The sequence below is a fragment of the Chionomys nivalis genome, chromosome 10, assembly GCF_950005125.1.
Source record: "Chionomys nivalis chromosome 10, mChiNiv1.1, whole genome shotgun sequence".
NCBI lineage: Eukaryota > Metazoa > Chordata > Mammalia > Rodentia > Cricetidae > Chionomys > Chionomys nivalis.
In genome coordinates this window covers 78617188-78638440 of record NC_080095.1, presented here as the reverse complement: position 1 = coordinate 78638440, position 21253 = coordinate 78617188, and the positions used below count along the sequence as shown (strand labels likewise).

Genomic DNA, 21253 nt, shown 5'->3' with positions numbered 1-21253 from the left:
AATTATGGAGGAAGAAACACCTGGGTGCTTTCTTTGTCTCTGAGCTAGCAGGTTTTCCAACTGGCATCTAGCTCATGAGTCCTTATGGATAAAATAGAATGGAAGAGTCTTAGCTAAAAACAAAACCTTGCATGTCTAATATCTTATGGGTTTTATCATGAAGGGATGTTGGACTTTGTCAAAGGCTTTTTAAGATCCTAATGAGATGATTATCTGTGTTTTTGTTTTGGTTTTCATTTTATTTATATGGTAAATTACAGTGACTTGTTTTCATGTGTTGAATCATTACTGTATCTCTGAGAAGAAGCATGCTAGATCACGGATGCTCTTTTTGGTATGTTCTTGGATTTAGTTCACACGCATTTTGTCGAGCATTTCTCCATCTATAATCATAAGGGAATTTGGTCTGTAATTCTCTTTTTTTGTTGATTCTTTAAGTGGTTTGGGTTTCAGAGTAACTGAGGCTTCGTAAAATGATCATAGCAATGCTCCTTATGTTACTATTTTGTTGAAAAATTTGACAAATATTAATGCTAATTCTTCTTTGAAAGTCTGGTAGAACTCTGCAATAAAACCTTCTGGCACAGACTTTTTTCTGGTTGGGAGACATTTAATGATCTATTTCACTAGAGGTTATAGGTTTACTTAAATTATTTACCCTATCTTGATAAAATTTTGGTAAGAGATAACTATCAAGAGAATTTTTCATTTTTTTTAGATTTTCCAATTTGGTGGAAGACAGATTTTTAAAATATGTCTTTGTGATTCTCTGAATTGTTTTGGTATCTGTGTTTATGATACACTTTCCACTTCTGATTTTATTTAATTTAAGGTAGTTTGGATTAGGGTTTCTCTTTCTTGTTGATTTTCTCAAAGAACTAATTCTTTGTTTTATTGTTTTTATTGTCATATTATCTATATATTGCTTTCTCCCTCAATTTGATAATTTCTTCTTGTTACTAATATACAGTTTGAAACAAAATGTAACTTCAAAATTTTTCTGCTTTTCTTTCCTCCTTCCTAACTTCTTACTTATGACCTTGATCTCTCTCAAATCTGCTCATAAATAATTTGATTATATACATATATATATACACAATATATGTATATGTGTTTGTGTGTGTGTGTGTGTATGTGTGCATGTATGTATTTTCCTTTCTTTTTTTCTTTTGGTTCCAGAAGTTACATGTTTTAGAATTGCAACATACTATGAAAATAAGAATCCCTAGAAAGGCCAGAAACAATGAAAAGTGATACTACTTCTGCTGATGAAATAAACTTGTTTGATATAGTCATTTTGGGGAGCATTTTTTTTAGCCCAGTTCCTAAGGGTGAATTGCATTGACTTCAAGGAGATAAATTTCAAAGCTATATGATAGCAAGAAGAAATGAGGTAATGAGTTTTTAAGTTGTGACTGGAAGGAAACCTCCTTCCTTTGTCTTGACACATATCAATGTTTTTTTTTTAAGTTAAACTTAATTTAGGTGAAATCTAGATTTTACTGTATGTTGACTGAATGTATTTGAATAAATACCCAACTTCTGTAAAATTTTATCCAAAAACCAGAAAATAGTTATGTGAAATCCTTTATACGCTCTGATATGAATCATCTTGGTTGTTATACTTTATAGTATAGTCTATAATAGCAACAAGAATGGCAGATGAAGAAAAAAATCAATGCACTTCATCTATAGAAGAGGTGTAGGATCCCACTTGCTTAAAGTTTTGAGCTATTATTCAGAACTGCTTTATGAAAAGGGATTTGAAGACATGCACTTTGTTCTCAAGAAGCTGCTGATAAACAAGGTTGATGATGAGTGGGCAGAGCCTGTGACTCCTGGAAGTTGCTATGATGTATGTAGATATTAAGCTAATGCCACCACAGTAGAGAAGAACCCTTCAATCTTGCACTTAGGAAAATCCTAAGATGCACCCAAAGGCTTAAGTATTGGAATGAAGTCAGAAAAGATGTAGACAGGAATATATTTTAAATGGGAGAAACATATCTAGGCAAATTCATGGTGAATTCTCAATAGCAATATCCATGGTTTAAAGTTGTGCTGCATGTGTGATCTAGGTCTCATTTTCCAATGATATTCACACAGGATAAACAGAATTTCTTCCTCTTGAAGTTAGGAAGACAATACGAATTCTTTAAATATAGAATTCACATGAATATATTATCACTTTTGAGAAATACGTCAGCTTAGGGCTGACGGCTGTACAGCTGAAGAGGAAGAGTGAGAAAAGAGAACTGAGTCAGGGGAAACTGGAAGGAACTTCTAGGTATTAAGGCAAAATGAATAAAATGGAATTAGATTGAAAAATTGAAAATTGAAAAGAATTGAGATTGACAAGAGAGATAAATGACAAAGCTCATCAAACTGCCTTGCTGATTGGTCAATGCTGAAGACAAAGAGGGAGTTTTGCTTATCTGGTCAAAGTATAATCTCTATGATATATTTGAAGGCACAGACCCTGATTTCACTGACAGGCACCTCTATCATGATGGCACCTGAGCTATCTAATCACAACAGCAAGCAAGAAGCTCAGGAAAACAGATGAAACTGGAGGTGTTAAACTTTAACCATGATTATATGTGCAGATATAGTCATGGAAATTGCATAAAACAATGATTTGAGAAAATATTCTGGGTTTTTCAATTTTGATACAATTATGATTGGCAATTATAATCTTTTCCTCCATAGCTGTCATTTTAAAAGACCAGTGTGTGCTTCAGTGACTTACTTCAGAACTTCCCCACAAGCTTTAAAACAGTCAATTAACCTCATACTATTTTGGATTTTAAATTGATGTGTCCAGTTAAAGAAAACTATTCTTTATCTACCATTAACACCAGTGACACTTTTAAATAAAGCATTTTGAATTGTACTTTGAAATGAAGGTGTAGGTCTCTTTCAACTTTTTACCATATAATAAAATTTGTGATTCAAGGTTTCTACCAAATAAATGGGCTTGGCTTGAAGACAAGTCATGTCAAACAAGAATTTCCACATTTTAAAGCCCCACAGGACTTTGTCTTGATGGAATATAAATTATGTCTTTATTTTTCAGAAGACTGTTAAGAACCAGGTGACTAGACTAGGCTGCAGTAAAGTATAAAATATAAATCTCACCATCATTGTATAATTGTCTTTTTACCCACAGGAGAAATTTATAAGTACAAATTTAAAATATATATATATGTTTTCTTTTAGGATCATATTATAATTATTTTATTTGAAACAAATTTCATGATACACAGCTTTTAATCTCAAAAGTCACCACGTCTGTGTGTTTAATGCTTTCATTTCTCATGAGTTTGACTTTGGCATTTAAAATGATCAAGTATTTTATACAAAGTTCACTTACTTTGTTATGATGATCATTAAATGTTTAGTACTATTTTATATACTTGATATATAAATTAATCTATAGACTTTGCTAATGTGGGCTACTTAACACAGTAAAGTAGAAATCTTAGTTCAGGGACACACTGTTAACTCTATAAGAATTAGTGCAATTTAAAATAGTAGGTGAAAACTTAAATTGTGATGATCAAGTCTTTAAAATTGAACCATATGCAGAATTTACAATTCTGAGTAGTATTATAAATCATGATACCTTTTACACTGGGTAACAAAAAATTCTCTATTTTGCTATTTTAAAAAAAAATCAGTCTTATTCTAAGGTAATTTGGGTTCCAGACCAAAGAGAACTTGAAAAATGTTTGTTTGAGTGAAAGTCTCCCAGCTGGAAAGAGTCCAAGTGATCACCGAAGGATATGTTTCTATCATCTACCTCTCCACCAAACCATTTCTTGTAGCTTGAAAATAATAAAGATTTTGCAAGCCCCAAGAGGTCATTTTTGATCCATGAATGAATTTACCCTAGATTCATATAACTGAAGTCTTACTTCCTTTCCGCCACTGAAACTTAAAACCCTTTCATTTATTGGTTTGGAATAAGGAAAGTCTCCTAAAATTGTCAAAACTTGATATTTTATGAAGTCAGTGTCAGATTATGTCAAAAGTTTTGATTACAATTCAGTTCAGAATGATGTAAAAAGCAATACAGCAAGGTAATAGAAGTGCGTAATTAAAATAAAATATCAGAATTTACATAGTCCTCAAACCACCTTTAAAGCTTCTTTGAAGAAAAAAATGATTTTCTTTTTTATCATAAAGATTATTTTATTAATATTTAAATATTTAGAATGCGTGAATACCTGGAAAAATAAGGTACTTGATTTTTATACCTTTATTATCATGCAAATTTAGAAAATAAAAGCAATCTTTAAAATTATACTTAATCTTTTAGTCCATGCATTTACTTATAATGCTGTTGACCTATGATACCTGGAACATTTCTTCTACAGAAAGGTACTAAAAATTGAGAACAATCCATAAAAACTTCTGTGTGCCTTCACACTGACACAGTAAAAAACTAAATTGCTGATGGACCTTCACGCATTCAGCTATGACTGATTAATTCATAGCTTGTCTCATTGCAAAAGCAGGTCTCCATTTACAATTCCAGATCTTGTGTTCCAGATCAACTACATCTGCGAGTGTGTGCATCCTTGTGTAATTTTGAAGTGATTTTCTTACTGTAAAATTGAAAATATAATTGAGATTTATTTTAGGTACCCATATGAACAAAAGGAAATAACTGAAAAAGCACAAGGTTTACACCATAACCGCCACTCATTTATCAGGTGAAAAGGAATTGACCCAACATGCTTTCGCCATGCACTCTTAATCTGCGTGCACACAGAAAGTGTATTAGGCTAATGCTCACAGCATCAGTTCTCATTTTCACATGTCAGAGAAAGATAAGATACAGAGGAATGTGCAGAAGATCCTTAATTCTTGTTTTAAATAATTCTTTTTTGTTCTTTTCTGTCTTAGCATATTTTTAAACCAGAGTTCTTTTTTTATGCAATACTGTTTGGTCAATAGCTTCAGTGTATTTCTGGTTAACTCATATCTTAAATTAACCCATTTCTATGAATCTGTGTATTGCCATGTGGTTGTGGCTTACCGGCAAGGTTCTGGTACATCTGTCTCCTGCAGCTGGCTACGTGGCTTCTCACTGACTCTGCCTTCTTTCTTCCAGCATTCAGTTTAGCTTTCTCACCTAGCTCTATTTTTCTCTGTCATAGGCCCATGCAGCTTCTTTATTCACTAACCAATAAAAACAACACATACATAGACTTTTCACATCATCCATGTGATCAACTTTCCACCCACCTTACAAGTAGTAGGAAACCTGTTTGTGCCCATACACTATCCTGGGATAAAGCCATGCTCACCCATCTGAAATTCTTGAGGATTGATGTTTCTCCACTTAAAAAATAAATTATTAAATTAAAAAAAAACCAATCCAAGTTTCTTCTACTCCCTCTCCTCCTCCCATTCCCTCCATATACTCTCCTACTCCACAAACAACCAATATTTAGAGAGGGTAAGGCATATTGTTTTGTGGAAGGCTCAAGGCCCTCCCTACTATATCTAGACTGAGCAAGGTATACATCCAAAGGGAATAGGATCCCCAAAAGCCAGTACATGCAGTAGGGATAAAATCCCAATGCCACTGCCAGTGGCCCCCTCAGTCTGCCCAAACAATTCAACTGTCAACCACATTTAGAGGAACTAGTGTGGTCCTATGCTTGTTCCTTCCCAGTCTGGCTGGAGTTGGTGTACTCCTATTAGTCAGGTAAACTGTATCAGTGTGTGAAGCCATCATAGTCTTGACCTCTGCTCATATTCTCATTCTTTCCACTCTTCAACTGAACTTTGGGATCTCAGTCCAGTGCTCCAATGTGGGTCTCTGCCTCTGTTTCCATCAGTTCCTGGATGAAGGTTCTATGGTGATATTTAAGATATTCATCAGTCTGACTACAGAGAAAGTCAAAATTGGGCCCCCTCTCCTCTATCACTTAGAGTCTCAGCAGGGGTCATCCTTGTGGATTCCTGGGAATTTCTCTAGAGCCTGGTTTCTGCTAACCCTACAATGGCTCCCTCAATCAAGATGTTTCTTTCCAAGCTGTCATCTCTATCCTTCCTCCATCTTAACTATCCCATTCACTCAAATTCTCCTCAACCCTCACCTAACCCCTCCTCTTCCCCTTTTACCCTCCCTTCTCCCCCCACCACCATGCTCCCAGTTTTATCAGGAGATCTTGTCTGTTACCAATTTCTAGGTGGATCTATATATGATTTTCTTTGTGTTTACCTTATTACTTAGCTTCTCTAGGATTGTAAACTATAGGCTCAATGTCCTTTGTTTATAGCTAGTATCCACTTATGAGTGAGTACATACTTTTTGGGTCAGCGTTACCTCACTCAGAATATTGTTTTCTAATTCCATCCATTTGCATTCAAATTTCAAGATGCCATTGTTTTTTACTGCTGATTAGTACTCTCTAATGTGTAAATATGCCACATTTTTTTATCTTTTCTTTGATTGAGGGGCATCTAGATTGTTTCCAGGTTCTGGCTATTACAAATAATTCTGCTATTAACATAGTTGAACAAATATCTTTGTAGTATGATTGAGCATCATTTGAGTATATGCCCAAGACTGGTATTGCTGGATCCTGAGCTAGGCTGATTCCCAATTATCTGAGAAACCACCACACTGATTTCCAAAGTAGTTGCACAAGTTTGTATTTCCACCAGCAATGGATGAGTGTTACCCTTACGCCACATTCTCTCCAGTATAAGCTACCATTGGTGTTTTTGATCTTAGCCATTCTGACAGGTGTGAGATGGTATCTCAGAGTTGTTTTGATTTGCATTTCCCTAATGGTTAAGGATGTTGAACATTTCTTTAAGTATCTTTTGGGCATTTGACATTCTTCTGTTGAAAATTTTCTGTTAAGTTCAGCAACCCATTTTTTAATTGGGTTATTTAGAATTTTAACGGCTAATTTCTTGAGTTCTTTATATATTTTGGAGATCAGAATTCTTAAGAGGGTTACTTTTTTTTTTAACCATTGTCTGCCTTCTTAAAGAGAGAAGCAGGATAGCAAAAAAGAAAGTTGAAGAAAAGACCTGGTAGACAAAGCCTGGAGAGATGATGGCTGGGCTCTGACAAGTTGTGGCTGAATGTCAGTGAGTCACCAGTAAGACGTTTTCATTGTTGTATCCCATTTCCTTAATATTAGGTTGGAATTTGATTACTGACTGCCAAATGTCTCACTTGGCTTTAAGACTGCTTCATTGTTGGGAATGGTGGTAAACAATTTTAATTCCAGTACTTGGGAGGCAGAAGCAGGTGGACCTCTGAGAGTCTGAGGTAACTCTGGTCTACACAACCAGACCCATGCCATCCATGGCAATATAGTGAGACTTTGCCTTAAAACCAGTCAAACAACCAATCCGCCAACCAGGCAAAGAACAAGGAAGCAATAGCTGCAAGAGGAAACCTCACAGAAAATGGGAAGAAAAAAGAAATTGTGATCGGAATTGCTTTCCACCCCTAGCTTAATTTAGTCACTAGCTAGCCTTGATTTTTTTGTATTGAATGTTTCATGAAATTAAAAAGCAACAACAGTACTTTATGTTGTAAAAGAATATCTCGGCAGTAGCATCAGAGGAGGCCTATCAATTTCTAGCTCTATTATAACAACTCCAATAACTGTTTATCTCCCTCCCTGAAGGTGGCTTCTTAAAAAAAATATCTTTTGATTCCATGGCACTATAAAAAGGCCTGGTCCTTTGAATGTTCAATAATAGGCATTTGAAATACACAATCAGAACATATGACATATAAGCAATAATTAAAAAAATAAAACTTTTAATATACAACAACCTGAAAAACACTCAATGCCTGGAAAATCTTAAGCTGTAAATCTCCCCTGTGTTTCCATAAGAATATGCATGCTGCAAACCTTCTGATATTACCCCTGCTTCCTGATAACCTAATCAAATTATCGAATGACTTTATTTTTTCTTAGTCAGTAGATTTGAGATCACACCCACAATTTCCCTGTCTGGAACTGTGAACTGTATACAGTCCGACTCTTCCCTTTCACAGCTGTTCTATGAACTCACATAATGGGATTCTATGATGACCCCAAGGGAGCTGAGAGGACAGAAAGAGCTAAGAAAGAAAAAAAGGATGAAAGAGACTTTTTTTTCCAAATATTTATTATGTATACAGTGTTCTGCTTGCATGTATGCCTGCACACCGGAAGAGGGCACCAGATCTCATTACAGATGGTTGTGAGCCACCATGTGGTTGCTGGGAATTGAACTCAGGACCTTTGGAAGAGCAGACAGTGCTCTTAACAACTGAGCCATCTTGCTAGCTGGTGGAATGCTATGAGGCTTATTCAAATCCTCCATTAGAAATTTCTCAAGATTTTGGGGACTGGGGATGTAGTTCAGTGGCAGAGAATTTGTTTGACACATATAAAGCCCTGGGTTTGATTTTTGGCACTGCAAAAATAAGTCAATAGAAAGAGACTTTAAAAGATGAAATGAATATTAAGAGACTCTGTAGGTCAAGAAGGCATATACAGTACGCATTCACCTATTCTGCAATGTAGGGGCTTTTCAGTTGATTGGGCAGAGAGCCCACTTATTTTATAAAGTGTTCAGGGAGCCTGTCAAATTTTGAGGAAAGACATCCACTTGATATTATCATCTGTTTATACAAAACACTGGAAGTCAAATTAACATAATTTGTAGTCTCGAGTTGGAAGTCTAATAATTTGAGCTGTTAGAAACATATCTACAATGCCTCATTCTCGATCATATGAATGTTATTTAGGTATAAATAGATTGGAAAAACAGTCATGATCCTCACAGGTTCCAGAACACCACACCATGTGCATGCATGCCTCGTGACGTCTCCTTGTACACTACTTATATGCCTTTCTACCTAATACTTTCAGGGCATGGCGAATCCAACATTCCATTTTTCACAGCATCTATGAACTCTTGCTCTGCTCCCTTTACTCTGCCTTTCGGCACCTCCCTGTCCCTCACATTCTTTTATGGCAGAAAACAGCTCTCTCACTTTTTCTAACAAGAAACACACACTGCAGGTCAGCAGCAGAGGTCACCTTCATGCTAGTGCCACAGGTCAAACAAGATCACTTACATTTTTCAAAAGGTCACTTCTTCTCACTGGGTGGGATATGACCTTTTTCCTGTTCAGAGAAAAGCAACCACCCCAGATGTTCACCACCCCTTCTCGTCCTCTCTGGCTTCCTCTATTCTTTTCCTAGTTTGATGCCAAACACGCAAACTTGGACATTAATCTTTCTGGCTCTCTTAAGCTAAGCTATTAGAAGATGGTGTTTATTCCTCCTTAAGATTTTTAAAAGAAGAAAAACAAACATGCAATACTGAAAAACTGATATTTTTATATAAGATAAAACATAGGACATATATCTTCAATTTTAGGTTGAATGTGTAGTTCTGAAATTTGTGTTTTTTTAAACATAATTTGAAGCATTACTTATATACTTTTTTCTCTGTGTTTGTGTTGCCATCTGCAGCCACATTTGTGAGATATAATTGTTTGGTGACTCTGCCTTGGAGCTCTACTTCTTAAATGGCTGGTATCTTTTGCTTTTTCACTGACTATCCCTAAAGCCTTTAATCTTTTGATACCTTTTAGATTTGTTCATTAACTCCATACCAACGAACTTTATGGAGAGGGGGACTTTTCCTAGTTAAAGACATGTCTATATCTTTAATATGAGAGTGAAAACTCTAGAATTTATGGATCTAACCTTCTTTCTGAAGATCAACCCTAGCCGACTGGTCACATGTCACATACTCTAATTGCATTATCTTAAATATGAAATGTTGTTAAGGGACTGGTGGGGGATGAGTAGAGAAATGAGCACAAGAGAGGTTTCTCTCCATGGCTCTTACCCTATAACAGGAAAGTAGGAATGGACCTGTTGGAAGGAGCCAGTGTACAGGGGACAAGTGAGAACATCCTGTACTGCTCACACTCATTTATATAGTTTAGCGACATTTCCAGATATTTTAATTTTTAAATAACTTTTACATTTCCCATCTCTTTTACATTCCAAAGTTTCTTTTTTTATTGAGTCCTGGAAATGGAACAAAATAATACATCATGAAGCAAGGAAACCTGGCAAAAATATGCTACACCCTTTCTTTCCACACCTACTTTATTACAGAACTTTCATATCCCATAAAATTCCATAACTAGCATGCCTTTCAAAAAGGGTTACTGTCTGGCTTTTCTTTTTAGATGAATAAGCTTGTAAATTAAAATCACATTCCTCTCGAGATGAATGATTTCTTTTCAAAGATGTTTGTTTGTTTCACAGACAATATATAAACTATCAATGATTCCTAAGATAAATACAGTGATTTGACTTGAAAAATTAATTTATATTATACTTTAATAATTATTACAAGATGAATTAATAGAAAAAACAGAAAGCTTGTACCTATAATAATGAGTTTGCCAAAGCTCACGCAGTGTTTACTTAAGGTATCATTAAATGAACATACTTCTACAGAAACAGGCCAGTAATCTTGTCAATATTTCATTTTTGGATACTTATTTCTATTTGACACCTGAAGTAACTGCGTATGATCACACCCTAATGTTCAATGACCTGTACAGTTTTGATCACTGAGCTCATTTCTATATAAAAATGTTAAAACTTATTTTGTTAACTATGTTATTAAAAATCTCTGTGCAATCTATTTTTATATGTTAAACGTTCCTATGTTTATCTGTTTTTACATGGTACTGAGCTACAAAACTGCTTGGAGTCTGTAAAAGTTTCATGGGTCCTCAGCCGTGTGGTTAAATAGTCCTGATTCATCTCTGCATTTCTATACATTTATTTTCATAGTCCTTTTTACAAAGTAATTTATAAATGGTAACTCATGCTATTAATTGTAAAGATCTTGAGAACTACTTGCCTGATTTTTCTCATGGTGCTTAGGTATTAAAAATATTTAAATTTACTTTTGTATACAGTCAATGTATGCCTTTAGATTATCATCAATGACACTTTCAGTCCATGACATGGAATCACTGAAGCAATATTAATGTGAGAAAGATTTTAAACATGAATTTGTTTCTTGGAACATAAGAAATCATTATTGTATTGTAGTAGGATGCCGCTTGTTTGCTCCTGGCTGCTCAGCCTCCCAAAATAACCACTCAGAAACTGTACTAATTAAATTACTGCTTGGCCAATCACTATGACATATCGCTAGCAAACTCTTACAGATTAAATTAACCCATTTCTATTATTTTATATTTCATGAGGTTCATGGCCTACCGGCAAGGTTCCAGCTAACAGTTTTTGTCTTTCTTCTCTGGGAAGTTACATGGCATCTCTTGACTCCACGTTCTTTCTCCCAGCATTCTGTTTAGTTTTCTCCGCCTAGCTCTACTCTACCCTATCACAGTCCAAGGCAGTTTTTTAAATTTATTTATTTATTTATTTATTTATTTATTTATTTATTTATTTATTTTGGTTTTTCGAGACAGGGTTTCTCTGTGGTTTTGGAGCCTGTCCTGGAACTAGTTCTTGTAGACCAGGCTGGTCTCGAACTCACAGAGATCCGCCTGCCTCTGCCTCCCGAGTGCTGGGATTAAAGGCGTGCGCCACCACCCCCTGGCTTAGTTTTTTAAATTTATTAACCAATAAAAGCAACACATATAAAGAAGGACATATCACACCAGTCTATGTTTTTTAGAAATCCTGTATGTGAGTGTGTGTGTGAGAGAGAGTGAAATTCAAGTGACTCTTAAGTTCAACTGGTAATAATGCAGCATTAGTGTCTAAAGTCATGGCATGGCTAGAGGTCAATTCCTGGAAAACGGTTCTTTCATTGAAGAAGAGCATCTGCTACTATTTGGCTTCAAACTTCAGTTCCATAATTTCTGTAACTTTTTGTTTTTGTTTTTTTGGCTAAGCCATGTTACAGAATGTCATCCAGACCTTTATGATTTTCTAATTTCCTCCAGGTGGTTTGCTATTTTTCATGTCATTTCATGGTAGAAAAATAGTTTCTTCCATTCATTGGATGAAGTGACACTCTGTAATATTCATATTAAAATGTAGTATGAGTGTTACACGGCAATGATATTAATCAGAAAATAAAACTGTATATAAGGCATTGTACTTCTCAATGTGCTTGACTGACCTAAGACATAGCTTGCAGAAGATTTTCCAATTCAGCTTTTATCTCTTCTATCTTCTTTAATATACCTGATGGCTCCCCATGAGGATCCTGTCTTTATTAACCTGCTGGTCCATGTCACCTTTAATCTGTGGAACTGTGAGGACACTGTAGTACTCAAGAGATGTTCTTGTAAGAAGAAAACATTTGTCTTTTGTCCTAGACATGGTGTTGAGACAAATCTAAGCACTATGACACAGTGCATCAAACAACATATAGTATCACATCTTGTGGTATGGAAACGAGAACTGTAGGTAAATCATACCAGGCATACCCTTTCCAGTGTTTCCAGGGAGTTGTTATCGGGAAACACAGAAGGAAGAAAACAGACTTGGATATTCCAGGCAGCCTTTCAATTTCATTAAACAAGTACTGTAAAGGCTGCCAACATGCCAAAATAGGATGTTATGACAGACCAATTGCTTAGCATGCATGAAGCCCAGGGTTCATCTCCCAGTAATATAAAAGGACTGTTTGTTATGTTATATGTTATATTGCATTATGTTGCGTTACATTATATTATGCTATAGTATGTTGTTATGCCATGAAATGCCATAATACAGTTTGCTATTTATTGTATAGGTACGATGGTTGACAACGAATTTGGCTAATGATTTCGGTGTATAAGTCTCAAGCATAAAATATGGACTTTATATTTCTGTAACTAAAAGTAAATTAAAAAGTAGCATTCAAAAAGAGACCTAACAGTTTTGTGTTGTAATAACATAGGTACCAGATATCAGTTGTAAAATGGGTTAACCCTGGAACTGATACATAGAAACTGGACACCTAGAGTCACTGAAAGGGAAGTTATACAGTCTAAGATGGTATGGGCAGTTAGAGAAAATAAAAACAGTTCTGTGAGAATAAGAAAAAATGATGAATTAGAGAGAGCAAGAAGATACCATAATTGTAGATGAGGTGTTTATATTTCAACCCAATGAAAATGGTGTTGTTTATATCTAGAAATAAGTGACAGGCTTGATAACAGAAAAAATAGAGTTTGGTCATGGTGGTACACACCCATAATACCATAAGGAACATGGGGGTTGTGTTCCTTGTTGGAAGACAGCTGAGGTTACCAAAAAATGGGTAGGCAAATAAAGAAAAACAAAAGCAACATGAGAGTGGATGTGAAATAGATCAGACTTGGTGAATATTTGACTGGTGAAAAGACAGGTCCTGAGGAGAGAAAAGAGCAGGCCTACAGGGCTAGATGATTAAATAAAGTGCAGCCATTGAACTAATTAAATGTTTTATCGTAAATAAAATGGTAAAGAAATTAAATACCATATTATCTGTCAGCAAAAGTAGATTTTGTAGTCTATGTTTACTATTAATAGTCTATTGCTAAGTTCTAAATATTAATTTATCAAAAGTCAGAAGAGAGAAATTCTTATGCTTCATTTAAAAAATTGACTCAACACTTCCATTTAATTTTTATATTTTCATATTTTGTTGACTTACTTTACTGATGACATTGCCTTTCAAGAGGAATCTTCTCATCAATGAACTACAATGCTTTATTTGAGCATGGCAATCAGCATCACCCCAAGAACAATAATGAACAAATCATAACACGTTCTTAGTAATTTAATATCTATAATTTGTTCTTTACACAATGCTTATTCACTTTTGTCAGTTTCCTACTACCCTGTCAACCTTTTAAAGTGCATATTATTATATTTCCATAGGTAACAATAGTTTCTTGTAAATATACTTAAAGTGAGTATTTTTATAACTATTTAAAAACTTTTGACATAAACCAAGAAAACATTGCAATATGCACCAAATATGCACCAAATGTAAAATTACCCAGGAATGTAAAAGAAACTCTACTGCAGTCTAAGTTACATATTGACCATCACACACTCATAGTGGGAGACTTCAATATTCCGCTCTCCCCAACAGACCAGTCATTCAAACAAAAACTAAGTGGAGACAAGCTGTAGCTACTTGTTGTAACCAAATGGACCTAACCAAAGTTTCTAGAACACTTCACCCAAACAAAGAAAACTATATCGTTTTCTTGGCACCACATGGAATTTTCTTCAAAACTGATCACATGCTCAAACATAAAGCAATTCTCAGTAGCTACAAGAAAATTGTTATAATATCTTGCATCATCTTTGACGACACAGATAAAAATCAGATATGAATAACAACAGAAAGTTTACAAACTCATGGAAACTGTACAACCCTCTGCTGAATGAAAAATGAGTAAATAAAGAAACTAAAAAAAATCAAAGACTTTCTACAACAGAATGAAAGTGAATACACAAATATCCAAACTATGGGACTCAACAAAGACTCTTCTAAGAGCAAGTTCATAGTACTACATACCTAAATAAAGAAACTGGAGAGATCTCATACTGGCAAGTTAATAGCATATCTGAAAGCTCTAGAACAAAAAGAAAAAAATCACAGCCAAAAGGTGTAGATGGCAAAAAATAACCAAGTTTATATCTAAAATAAATTCATTCAATAGAGACAAAGAAAATGGCTCAAAGAATCAATGAAACCAAGATTTGATTCTTTGAGAAAATCAGTAAGATAACCAAAGAAATGCAGAGAATCATAAGGATATACTTTTAAAAGCTGTACCGCTGTGCTATGGCAGTACATGCTTTTAATCCCACCATTCAGGAAGACCAAGACAGGTAGGTCTCTGAGTTGAAGAACAACCTGACCTGAAGAGTGAGTTCCAGGACAGCTGAGGATACATAGAGAAATTCTTACTCAAAAACCAATAAATAAATAAATATTAAAAAAATAAATGCTGTACCCCACCAAACTGAAAAATCTAAAAGAAATTGACTATTTTCTTGATATAGCACCTACCAAAATTAAATTAAGATCATATAAGACAGAAACAGAAGAAGTCCTCAAAAGTTTTAGAGATGTTATGGATAGAAGAACTATACCTCAACATAGTAAAAGATGTTTCCATCAAGCTCATAGCCAACATCAACTTAAATGGAGAGAAATGCAAAGCAATTCCTTTAAAATAGGAACAAGACAATGCTGTACATTACATCAATACATATTCAATGTAGTACTTGAAGTCTAAGTTAGAACAATAAGAAAACTGAAGGAGATTTAGAAGATAAAAAGTGAAAAGAAATAAGCCAAAATATTTTTATTGTACATGACATGATTGTATATATAACTTACCCCTAAAAATTCTACCGAGAAACTCTTACAACTAATAAGCACTTTCAGCAAAGTATCTGGATAAAAAACTAAGTCACAAAAATTAGTAGCTATTTTATACACAAATGACAAATGGACTGAGATAGAAATCAGGGGAAATACCCTTTGCAGTAGCTTCAACTAATACAAAATGTCTTGGAGTAATTCTAACCAAGCAAGTGAGAGACTTGTATGATAAAAAAGAAATTAAAGAAGATGTAGATTTAATCCTGAATAATGAAGAAACTGCTGGAGGTATCACCATCTCCAAATTCTTGCTGTATTTTAGAGAAATAATAATAATAAAACAGCATAGTATTGGCACAAAAACATATATATGATCAATAGAATCAAATTGACACAAACTTAAATCCATCCATCTATGAACATCTGATTTTATATGAAGAAACTAGAAATGCACAGTGAGGGAAAAATAAAAACCAACATCTTTAACAATTTTGCTGGTCAAACTGAACAGTTGCACATAAGAGAATCAAAAAGATCAGACTTAGCATCTCTCCCAAAACTCAATTCAGATTGGATCAAAGACCTCAACATAAAACCAGATACACTGAGCCCAACAGAACACAATTAGCGCAGGTCCTAAGATCAACAGTATATAAATGGGACCTCATGGAACTGAAAATCCTCTACATGGCAAAGAACACCATCATTTGGACAAAGACTGGGATAAGCTTTTACCATCTACGACACCTCTGATAGAGGGCTAATTTCCAAAATCTAAAAAGAACTCATATATCAAGAAAACAAATAACCAAATTTTAAATGGCGTACATGTCTAAACAGAGATTGTTCAAAAGAAAAATTCAAATGGCTGAGAAACAAGGAAAATGACAGCAAGACCTCATTTATGAAAAAAACACCTACAAAACATATTGGATTTATAAAAATCTAGTGGTTGCCTACATAGAGCCCCTATGCATGTGCTACCATTTTCATTCAGGAAAGTAAACTCCTCACTACCAAGAGAGAAACATAGACATGAACCCAATCACAGACCCTCTGGTTTAGAATGGTGTCCTGTCTGCATGATATGCTGAGACAAAGGTGAAACAGAGTTTGTGGGTATAACCAACCAAAATATGATGATTTAAGAACTGCTCCATAAGATGAGATGGGACCCACACCCAACACTGAATTGTGACCCAGAACACTAGATAGCCTAGAAACTCAGTAAAACTAAATACCAAAGTGCGAAACAAACAATAAACAATAACAAAATGTAGCAATTAAATGACTTCTAAGGTACTAATAGATCAATACCTTGTTCAGCCACCATCAGAGATGCTTCCTCCTGCAGTAGATGGGAACTAGTAGAGAAACCCACAGCAAGACAACAACAGGCAGAGAGACCTTGGAACACTCAGCTAAAAAATGGATATCTCTATCCCTCCCCAAAGGGTTGAGGGGATCTTGTGGAAGATGAAGCAAAAGAATATATGAGCCAGAGGGGATGCACACCACCAAGAAATCCAAGTCCTCTAAGACAACAAGATTGATTCAAATATGACCTCACAGAGACTCATGTAGCATGTATAGAACCTTCATGGTTCTGTACCAGGTGGGGTGCTAGAAGTGATGAGGGAAGTAGACACAAAAAGGTCCCATTCATAACCTCAAAGCAATCTCCAAGTGATAATAACTTGCAAATGAAAATTTTCTGGGGACTCAACCCACTCCTAAGTTAGAATGCATCCCCAGCAGTAAATGGTCAACAGAAAATGAACTCAAGGATATCTTTTGATATTCCTTGTCTCATAATGGCATATCAGGGCTTTTCTTTCCTTAAATTTTTTTTCCAATTTTTTAAATTTTATTTTTGCTTGGTTATATATTTTTTTCTATTTTTACTCTATAGCTCATTTCCATATATATTATGGCTTCCAATGTAATGTTTTATGGGACTCTTGAGTGTTTAAACAAGTGTGTCTTCTTGTATCTTATTTTGGGCTCTTTTCCTTCTTTTATGTGGATTTGTTCTGTTTTGCTTTGTCCTATTACAAAATTGATATGTAAATCTTTGTTTTACATTATTATATCATATTCTTACTATTAACCCTTAGAAAACTGTTTTCTAATGAGAGACAGAAAGGAGGTGGACCTGAATGGAAGGGGAAGTTTAAGGGAAGTAGCAATAGGGAAAACTGTGATCAGTATATATTATGTGAGAAAAAAGTCCATTCTCAATATAAGGGAAAAAAGAATGAATAAAAATGCTGCAAACAGAGCCAAAGCTGTCAGGTACTAGAGCAACAACACACTCAGATGCTCTGTGACTACCAGAGATTTGGAAGGGCTCCCAGCCTTAGAAGTTGGAGGAGACTTGTGTGATACTTGCCAAAACTGTTGGAGGCCCTAAGGAAGTTCTTTTAAACCCTTCTGTTTATAAAGATGGAGTTATTCTTTCTTCTCTATGTGCAAGTTTTGCTTTTCTTTTTCAAGGCCCATATAAATCCTATAATCTTTTACTTCAACACAGTTTATGCTTTGGTTTAAAGATTTATAAAGGTGATCCTAGAAATAATAAGAATTGAACTAAAGATCAAAATTTATGTCAGTATATTTATGAGAGCAGAAGAAATGCTAAGATCTGTAATCTTAACTATAAATGCTTACTTTCCTTTACTATGCAAATTCTTTCAGAAATATGTAAGAAAGTTGACATAGATGCCAGATCCTTTGCTTCACTAATTTAGGGTTGTTTCTTTTAAAGCCCTTCCCTTTTAAGGAATGCAAAACAGAGAAGACAATACAGTCTGCAGTTTTTTATAAAGGCTCATTCTGCTTTGTTTATTGGAAGGAAAGATTTTTGATAAATGTTTCCAAAAGAACAGCCCTAGGTCGAAAAATAAGATGGATCAAGTCACATTAACCACGCAGTTGCACGCTAGACATGCTACAGTGAGGAGCAATGGGATTTAAAGTTTAGAGGTTATATTTATTGATTCATTTTATTTCTGTGTAGAAAATAAGAATTTAGCCAAAATTATTTTTTTAAAAATAGTTACTATCCCTTCTTTTTTAATTAATTAATTTATTTTTAGTCTTTCTGATGAACAGATGGTGTGGGGTGCAAGGAATGGGGGAGCAGGAGGAGAAGAGGGAGAATGAAGTGGGATTGGTATGTAAATAAAATAGTTACCATTTTTTTTTTTTTACAAAATATATAGTGACGATGAGAAACCTAATTGTAATAACCTAAGAGTCAAGATTTCTGCAGCAACTCAAAGATATCTACCATAGGTCCAAAAGCACTGATTTGACCCAAAATGTGAACAACTTAGTTTAATAATCCAGCTGTTCTCAAGAAAGCCTTGTATTCCACTGAAAGAGTAACTGGTAAGTTTCTATAAATGACCCAATCTAAAATATCTAAAATTACTTTAGCTGATGTACCCAACAGATTCGTAGATATTGGTATAGGAACTTGAGAAGTCCATGGGATTGGGATTGTTTGCAAATGTTCTGATGTTTTCATCTAAATATTCTTAGACATCTATATATTAATGACAAGTTCTCACCAATGTCAAGTTAAATAGATAGAACTCATTTCAAAAATAGAGCGTACACACCCTTAACATTTGATTGATCTCTGTGGACCTTAAGCTGAGCCAAATAAAAACATGAGCTAGTGCTTTCTTTATTCTCTTGTTATTTATTTGTTTACTTATTGGTACGGTGTTGAACTTAGAGCCTCTCACACAATAGGAAAGAACTCTATAATTTAGTTACCTTCCCCACTAAGCAATTTAATATTTTCTCTTTGTTTTCAGTTAGAATCTGGCTAAGTTACTACACTGGTGTTGTACTTGCTCTGGCCCAGGCAGGCTTGAGTTCACAATTCTCATTTCTCAGGCATACAACTCTCCTAACCAAGTAGCTTGGGTTGCAGGTGTATGACAATGACTCTAACTTATATTTATAGTCTTATTGTATTCTAAAACAAAACAAATGGTGCCAGGAAGCCATTCCACTGTTTACCACAGAAGATACAATGTTGGAATAGAGAAGCAAGACTGGGTTGCCAAATAGATGACAGTTCTAGATAAAACAAGTGGAAAAGTTGATCTTGTTCTTAGTCATATAGTACAATAAATTAAATGTATTTCTATGGTGTTGTGCTCTTTAGAGTTACATTAAAACAGTTGCCAATTTATCACTTTCATCTTGTCCTCAGAATTGTTTTCTTACTAAGTATTAATTTTCTACCTAATGAAATCCTCTGAAACAAAGCAAGTCCTTCCAGTGAGACTATTTCACCCAGAAATCAAAGAAAGCAGCATTTACATTTGTCCTTAGTCTTCTACTAAGAGGCAGTTTTACCAAAAGTCATAGTGGTTGTTGAGTTATATCAATGTATTCTATCTAAAACTGGCTTTTCTTTAGAATTTTCAATACTGATTAAATTACCTTGAGATGAATGAGATTAGTAGACATTTCATTTCTCTACATATTATGTTATCTCTGAATTTCTCTTGTCATAGCATGTGTGGAACTTTATGGTCTTTAAAGCAACTGTTCCTCATAAGCAGGCAATTAAAGTACTACTCTACATATATTTGTATCAGTGGTGAGGATGTATTCCTAGAAATGCATCTAAAACCTGCCTCTATTAAAAGATTCTGTCTGTTCCATGGATGCTTCCAGGGTCCCTTTGGAAAGTGACAAACAGTGAAATGGACACAAATAGAAATTGAAACTGTATCAGTAACTCGGATGGATAGAGAAACAAATCATCAGCCTTTAATTACCAAGTGCCAAGAAGGACTCTCCTCCTCCTCCTCCTCCTCCTCCTCCTCCTCCTCCTCCTCCTCCTCCTCCTCCTCCTCCTCCTTAAAACTCCATATTTTTCATTCATCGCATCTATGTCTAGCACTCCTTCTTACTGGGAACTTACCTGCATAACAGGTAATTTGCAACTTCACAAATTTATTATCCCTCTGTTTTGCTGGAGGTATTCTCACCAGGGAAATCTATAAGCATTTTCCAAAAGGATGCATATAAAACATGTTCTGATCTCATTTCAGAGTAGAAAAGCAAAGTAACAAGTGGTTCATACAGAAGAAATACTGAATGAATGCGGGGATGTTCTAACACATGGGAGATATTGTTTGTTAGGTTAATGTTAAAAACACTGAATAAAATTTAAATATAGTGAATCAGTACACAAAGTCACCTAGCTATCTTGAGCATCTAAAAATTGAAAGGAAATCATGAGGAGAAAATACAGATGTAGGGGAAGAGGGGAGACGAGATGAAGGGCAAAGAGTAGGAACATGAAAATCCAAACCAGCTAAATAGAAGCCACACCTTTAATCTCCCACACTATACCCAATTCAAGGATCATTCTGGTTTCCCACTTTATAATTAGAAGAAATGCTAAAGCATAAATATTCTGGTTTATAACTGAAGATGATATTTCAACCTTTACTCCCTTATAAACTAAATATGCAGCTTGGTACTAGTAATTCTTATGGATAGTACAGCCAGACTGTGGTAAAATGATCATCTGGAGGGGGATATTACAAATCTAAAGAAGAGCTGGGAACCATGTGTTTTTACTTTATTATTCTGAGTTTTCACATTATGCTAAGCAGATTATTGAAATACAGTTTTGGTTAACTACAAAGGAAGACTCCATAAAACAAATCTGTTTGGGGTGTGTGGCTGGGTGTGGTGCTAAACAGCAGCTTTATGTTTCAGCTTGAATTTTTAAGTGGGTGGTAATCTTCACTGCCCACAAGAGCTGTACACAGGAGTACTCCAGGGTAATGGGAAAGCATATGATTTCATTTAGATAGAGAAGCCAATGAGTACTTTCTTCTGTCCTCTCCTG

General features: G+C 34.9%; 1 protein-coding gene across 2 annotated transcripts in view; it reads left to right on the top strand.

The window, feature by feature from the left end:
- The window catches only part of Agmo (alkylglycerol monooxygenase), a 256686-nt gene that overhangs the window by 183587 nt on the left and 51846 nt on the right, over positions 1-21253 (top strand). Inside the window, exon 13 of one of the 2 annotated variants that reach the window (XM_057782898.1) lies at positions 9516-9578. The exons of the other annotated variant lie outside the window; for it this stretch is intronic. Within the exon in view, the coding sequence (XP_057638881.1) occupies positions 9516-9527 (12 nt within the window). The 3' untranslated portion in view covers positions 9528-9578. Of the gene's footprint in view, positions 1-9515; positions 9579-21253 lie in introns of those variants that run through there. 2 annotated transcript variants of the gene reach the window in all.